Here is a 7,148-nt window from a genome sequence, read left to right on the forward strand (position 1 = left end):
CCGGCCGTAGCAACCGTCTCCCTCGCCCCGGCATTTCGCAGGCTGGGGTGGGCGCCAGCGGCAGGACAAGGAGCTTTAACAGCTCGAGCAGACGGGGCCGGCATGGCCAGCCTGTCCTCAGCCCGATCCCACCGCCCGAGCTGCTCCCTGAAGCCTCTCCAGGTGCAGGAGCCTCGGGCAGGGGGTGCATGTGGGGCGTGGAAACCCTGATGCCCTCAAACCATCACTCTGAGACAGTTTTGTCCCCGTGATGGGCAAGTGGATGAAGGCCGGGAGCCCTGCACAGGGCTGTTGGGATGAGATGTGCTCCCCAAGGGTGCTGGGGGTGGTGGTCCCGCACGGCTTCCCCCCGCAACCAGCACCGCAGGGCAGCACTGTGCAGCAGCAGCACCTTGGTTCTGCATGGCACAGATGCCTTGCAGACTGCCCTGGGCTGGATGGGCTTTACTGGGACCAGTTTGAGTCCTACAAACCACGCCAAGCCTGGTGCTTTGGAGGGGATCCTCCCAGGGGCTGGCCTGGCACCAGCTCGCTCAGCATCACCGCAGAGGGGCATAGGCAGAGGGGCCTTTCCCCATCACCCTTAGGTGCTGCCTGACATGGCACAGCTGCTTTCCTGTCTTTGCACCACCCCCACCCCCCCCCCAAGCTACCCATGCCCACCCCAGAGCCCCCAGAGTTTAGGGAAGAGCCATCCAAGCCCCAGGCACTGGCTCCCCGGTGCTCTGCTCGGCAGTGCTGGATGGCTGCATGCGCAATATGCTCTAGGTTACTGGTTTATTGAGCTCTTACAGGACACTGCTTGGATCTGGTGGGATATAGTCACTGGGACCTTCTCCTACTGTGGAGGGGGCTGGCAGGAGGGGACGGGACAGGAGGAGGGCAGTTTGTTTGCTATGTCCTCTGCAAGCCACCATGGAAACCCTCCGTAGTTTCAGATGGGACCTTTCTGGCACAACTCCACCACCAGAGCAGCAACCCCTCTGAGCCTGGCCAGGCAGCCAGGACGGGAGGGTGCTGATGTCCTTCCTGCCTTTGGGCAGAGGCAAGAAGGCTGCCAATGTAGCCACAGGGACTGGGGTTTCAAGCCTCACTTGCCCAACATGAGGTTTGAAGCCCATGGTGCAGCCCCCTGAGCTGTCTCTTCTGCTTGCTCCACATCCAGACACTAATGGCAAAACAACATTTGATCTTGGGAGGAGGTGGTGGATCGATCTCTACGGCTCCCTGGTGGCACTTAGCAAGGGGTGCCGAGGGCCAGGAGGGGTGGAGGGGACTCCCGGGGCTTGTCGAAGAAGATGGAGGAGGACATTTCTGTTTTGAGCTTGCTGTCAGCGCTGCCCTCGCTGGAAGCAGTGTCAGGGCTGCAGCCCTCGCAGCAGCAGCAGCAGCAGTCCATGAAGGCCTGGCCCAGGGGTCTGCAGAGACACAGGAGCAGGACGGGTGTCACCGAGCACTTGAAGAATAGGAAGAACTGGTTGATGAGGTTGAGCAGGTCCAAGGTCTGTTTGGACATGTCGGGGGACATGTAGGCCACCACAATGTTGCAGACATTCTCAGGGGTGGTGCAGAGCCCGTAGATGATGGTCAGCCCGATGATGGTGCAGTTCAAGTGACTCTCACACTGGCTGTGCTTGGTCCCTCGGCACTCGGTCTTCTTCTCAGTGCCTCTGATCCTCCGGGTCACTAGCTGGCAGCTCACAGTGAAGAGGATGGGCAAGCAGAAGTAGCAACCAAAGTACCACCACATCCGAGCATTTTGGTAGGTGAGCACCAGCGAGTAGACGGACTCGGGCAGGTTGGATGAGGGTTTCATGGTGCAATACTCCGTCACCACGCCGGAAACGGGCGATGTGTCCTGTGCCAATTGCCAGAGCAGGATCTCCGGCACTGACAGTATCATGGAGCCCACCCAGATGACAGCCAGCTTGGCGATGATGGACTGGCACTGCTCAATGGGCCGGGCACTGGCCTGGGGACTGGTGGCCGCATGAAACCTGTCAATGCCCAGGGCACAGAGGCTGAAGGTGGTGACTCCCAGCGACGACACCTGGCAGGAGGGGAGACACAATCAGTGGGCCTTGCTGCAGGGACATCACGGGGGGCTTGGCTTTACCTGGCTACCCAAGACCACAGCCCAAGACCCTTCTTCCAAGGTTTTAGAGGGGTCACAGCCTGTGGCTGCATCGCAGGGTTGGAGACATTTTTCTGCGAGTCCTGAAAGGGCAGTGGATAGAAATGTCCCTTGACCCATTTGTCCCTGCCCAGCTCCCTCTTCTGCAGAAGTGAGAGGCTTTGCTGGATGTTTGTCTGTCTGTCCAGCCATGGTGGGAATAGCAGGATTGTCCCTCAGGCTCTTCCTCTATTCTGGATGGCTCTTGGAGAGGAAAAGCAAGGACCATCACACCCACCAGCACCTTCCCAGGGTTCCCAAGGCCCCCCAGCTGCCCCAGGATGGGTTGGCCCTGCCTCCGCAGAGCTGCTGCCCACTTCCTGGACAGGCCAAACGAGTTGAAGGCGCTGTTGTCACAAATCAGCTTGGGGCAATTTCCGCTGCATTGAGAATGGAGGAAAAACATCCCATTTGCCAAAGGGAAGAGGCCAAAGGAGGCAGAGGAATCGCGGTGGCTCTGGGAGGGCTGGCAAGGCACCGAGGGTCACAATCAGCATTCACGCTCTCAGCCCCAGAGCTGCAGCTTTGCTGGGAGCCAAGTCCCACAGCTCTCGGCCAGGAAAATGGCAGAGTCACGTGCTGGTGACCCCCAGCCCCGTGGCCTTTCCTGGCCTCATGAAGGCATCAAACATCACCCTGTACTGCAGGACCTTCCTGACACTCAGGAAACCTCCCATGGCTCTGCACGATGCCTGGGCAGCAGCCCTAAACAGGTCTGGCACACCCACCTCCACCTTCCCCCCAGCCTTTTCCAGCAGTCCTGGGTTGACCCCTTCAGTGTTGCAGAGCACAGGAGCTCATGACCAGCACTGATACCAAGCACCCAGCATCGCTGTTCAGTTATGCATAGCAGCATCCCCCCCAGACACAGCATCAGAGCACTAGCCCAGCATCACCATCCTACGCCCAGCCTCACCACACAACACTGCTCATTTCCCAGCTCCTCTGCCCAATGCCCAGAGCCACCCCAAGCATTCAGCACCATTGGTCTGCCCCACAACCAGCACCCAGCGTACTTGCCCAGCTCCCTGGCTGGCACCTGCAGCCCTCCTAGTGCTGCTGTGCTGCTGCCTCTCCTCTCCCTCTATACCCTCCCACAGGTTCCTCTGTCTCTCCTGGTCCCCTTGGTCCTGGCATGTAGTTCAGACATGGCAGAGCATCCTTCCCCAGTGCCCTGGCAGGGATGCAGCTGGTGCCACTGGTCACCCCAGGCACATCCCTGCAGACCGCCTGTCACCAGAAGCCAGCTCTGCTCCAAAAACCTGGCTTTGTGCCACCCCCACAGAGCATTTGAGTAGCCACAAAGCAGAGGACAGAAGATTTGCTCCTTATGGAGTTCATCCAGCATCCTGAAACTCGTGCACAGTCCCATACAGAAAGGCTGGACGTTAACTACTGGGCTGCAGGCTGACTCCCCTCTCTTGGCTGACTCTGTGCTAGGGATTTAGCTCTGGCCTGGTCATGCTCTCCCACCCAGGCTGAAGGGTCCCAGGTGAACAGAGGGGCCCTGAAGCCCCTTTCTGCCCTTGCTCTGGGACCCAGAGGCAGGAGGGCACAGGCAGGACTGGCAGCTGGGGTGGCAGAGTGGGAGTAGTCTCCTGGGTGGCCCACACCAGGACCGTGCCTCCTGGGGCTGTGCCCACCCTTCAGCAGACCCAACGTTCTATCGTCCTTCCTGCTTCCTTTGGGGATGGAGGTGTCCCAGGGGCACCCTGGTGCTGCTGAATCACTGCACCTGGAGGTGCCACCCCAGGTATCTCCCACAGCGACATGGCCTGGCAGCCCACGGCCAGCTCAGAGACAGGCCATGGCAGACCCTCCTTGGGAAGAAGGGGTCTGGTTTAAGGACATCGCCCTTTCCTTCCCATCCTCAGCCGGGGTGCTGAGACTGCCTGCCTGGGCAAATGTGGGTCCATATTCCTGCCCCTCTCCAAGTCCTCCTTCCGCCTGGCTGAGATGTCAGGGGCCTGAGGTGGAGGATGGGGATGGGGCAAACTGTTTACTTAGTAATAGGCTGGGGTGGGAGACCTCCAGAAATGAGCAGCTCCTGCTTGCTGAGCTGGGAGACCGTGCAGAGAGGCAGGGGCTGCCCATCTGCTCTAGCAAACACCACTTCATCGTGCTGGGCTGTAACTTACAGGTTTAGGGCTGTGCCTGGCAGGGTACCCAGGGCCATCACCCCAGAGTGCCCAAAGGACCCAGCAGCATCGCTGGGGTCCCCATCTGTGAATGTCCAGGTACTCCCATGCCTCTGCAGACCCTGTGCTAAGGCACTGACACGCAGGAGCTGACTGTCACAGTGCTAGCGGGGGATGGGGCATCAGGACAGAGTGGGACCGTTGGTGGCAGCGGTGGCCTCAGACCTGCTCACCCTCACAGCCCTGGCAGTGGGGGCTGTGCCAGCCCGTCCAGGCCCACGTCTATCCCCCCAGCCCGTGCTGGAGTCACCCCAACCTCCAGCTGCTGTTGGGTGAAGCAGGAGAGGATAATCCAGCCACTCAGGGAGCAGGATGCAGCCAGGTCCTCCACCCGAGAGCTCTGGGGGTCCCAGCAGAAGCTGGCCCAGGGAGGGGGATGTCGGGGAGGGGATCGTGATGGGCTATGTCAATGTCTTGGGGCCATTTCTTTGCCTGTAATGACAGAGCTCCCTACAGCCATGAGCCTTCCCCATCTGAGTGCCAAGGCCTGCTCTCTGTCCCCTCCAGCTGTTACTTCTCTGAGCAGACTTGAGCCCTGGTGATGGCCACAGACAGGTCTGGTGATGACAGGTGGCCAGGCCCCAACTCCGCATGATGACAGCCCTGGGAGGGGCTGCCCCAGGCATGGGTGCCGAGGGGTGTCAGTGGTCTCACACAACCTGATCAGGCTGGGGGAGAGCGAGGGCAGGAGCCCCTGGGGCCTCAAGCACAAGCCATGCCCTCAGCTTGTGGCTGGTCCTCCTATGTTGTGGCAGGGGCACTGACCATGGGAGTAGGTGCTTGGTGGGATGGGCAGGTTTTGAACCCCGTCTGGCCTGACCAAGCCTGAGAGGGTCTTCAGGGACCTGACACTGTCTCTGATTGCTTCCAATCTTGTGCTTGCACGCTTCTTCAATAAACCAGGCTTTGGAGCCCCATACAAGCAGGCTGGGTCGGTCTGTCATCCATGGACATGGAGGGGAGCAGCCTAATCCCATTCATCCCTACAGGTTGGGAGATGCCCCACAGTGTGGGTTTGTTTTCAATGCAAGAGGAGGACCGTGCAAAACCACGCCATCTAGAGTGTTTTTGCTCATTCTGCCTTCCTGTGTCACCACAGTCCCTGTAGCTGCCTCAGTGGGCCCCCAGCTCACCCCAAACGTGGTCAACCCATCATGCATGAGGCTTGAGGACAAGCAAAGATCTCAGGTTCCCAAACATAATCCCTGGGCTCTTCCTCCCCAGTGCTGCTCAGCACTGTCCCACCTGCAGCCCCCTGCCCTGGGGCCATCCTCAGCAGCCCACCACAGATAGTGCTGGGCTAGCACGCTGTGGGGCTGAGCCCACAGGCTGGGGGGTGTGGGGCTGGGACAGGGACAGACAGATGGAGGGACACCACAGACAGAAGTCTCCATGCTGGCTGGACAAAGGAGGATTTCCTGAGCTCTTCCGAGCCCTGGCAGCATTGTTGCTGGCTGCAGAGCCTGAGGAATGGCCCAGGGCAGAAGCAAAGGGAAGGTCAATATTGGGACTGTCCCTTGGCTCCTTGCCATGCCCCACAATGGGTCTCTGGGGCACACAGCCCTTGCGCCAGGCCATGGGCAGCATGGACTGCCCCTAAAGCAAGAGAGCAGAGAGGAGACAAGTTCTTGAGCCCTCCAGGGCCCTGTGCAGCCCCTTACCTCCATGAAGGGCACGATGCGACAGGACACGTCCCCCAGCAGCCTCTTCTTGGTGATCTCATTGAAGATGACTACAGGCAGGCAGAAGAAGAGGATGAGGAAGTCCCAGAAAGCCAGGCTGGCCAGGATGGAGTTCCAGGCACTCTTCATGTAGTAGTTGTGCCACACAATGCACATCACAGAGAGGTTTCCGATGATGCCCACTGCAAAGACGATGAGGGACAGGAACATCACAGCATAGGCGCTGTAAGAGTTCTCCGTCACCGGGTACAAGGGGTTCTGGATTTGCAACCGTTTGTCGGACACAGTGGTGAGGTTGGCTCGGGGCTCTGCCCCCTCCCCATCCGTGGGGACCCCTTGTTGCTGCTCAGATGGGTCCGTGCTGGATGGCAGCAGAGCCTTGGTTGGGTGCAGGCTGGCGGAGTTGAGGGGCCGTGGGAACTCCACTCGCACTCCTGGCACATACTGCTGCACAGACTTGGAGTCCTCCTCTGTCCCCCGGCGCAGCCTCGCCTTCATCACCTGGACCTCTGGACCATCCCAGGAAATCGTCGGCAGAGTCCTACCTCCGTCTGCACCCTGGCCATGGTGGGTGCTGCCTTCCCCAGGCTGCTCAGCCCTGCCTTGCATCGCCACAGCCCCCGGTGCCAGCAGCATCAGCAGCAGGAGGACAAGTGGCGGTGGAGAAGGCATGGTCCCCTCCACACCCTCCGGAGAAAGCCTGTGGCGGGAGACGGAGCAGCCCCGAGCGCAGGGACCCCGGGGCTGCAGGCAGCGAGGGAGCAGTCCGGAGGAGCAGCCGGTCTGTCCGGCTCCGGCCGCTGCTCTGGGCTCTTCGGAGAGCTCTGGGCAGAATAAAAGCCGTGCTGGGGAGCGGCAGAGCCCGGCCCTCTGCTGGTCACCCACCGCTCCGGGGAGGCTGCCAAGCTTTGCGGAGATGCGCCAGCGCCCAGGCCGGGCCGTTCGGCATCCCCCAGCATCCCCCCAACAGCCCCCAACATCCCCCCCCAACATCCTCCTCTACATCCCCCAACATGCCTCAACATTCCCCCAACACCTCCCCCGAACAAGCCAGGTGAAGGATGCCCGCGGCTTGGCACTGGGGATGGGCTGCTG

At 60.5% G+C, this 7,148-nt stretch overlaps 1 protein-coding gene across 1 annotated transcript; it reads right to left on the reverse strand.

The window, feature by feature from the left end:
• Positions 1-760: 760 nt before the first annotated feature.
• Positions 761-6,862, reverse strand: GPR37L1 (G protein-coupled receptor 37 like 1). The gene is made up of 2 exons (XM_054803796.1): positions 6,033-6,862; positions 761-2,050 (listed from the first exon to the last, which is right to left on the reverse strand). The coding sequence occupies exons 1-2, from the start codon at positions 6,723-6,725 to the stop codon at positions 1,238-1,240; spliced, it is 1,506 nt and encodes a 501-aa protein (XP_054659771.1). The 5' UTR covers positions 6,726-6,862; the 3' UTR covers positions 761-1,237.
• Positions 6,863-7,148: the final 286 nt, after the last annotated feature.

The sequence above is a fragment of the Grus americana genome, chromosome 25 (genome assembly GCF_028858705.1).
Source record: "Grus americana isolate bGruAme1 chromosome 25, bGruAme1.mat, whole genome shotgun sequence".
NCBI classification, from domain to species: domain Eukaryota; kingdom Metazoa; phylum Chordata; class Aves; order Gruiformes; family Gruidae; genus Grus; species Grus americana.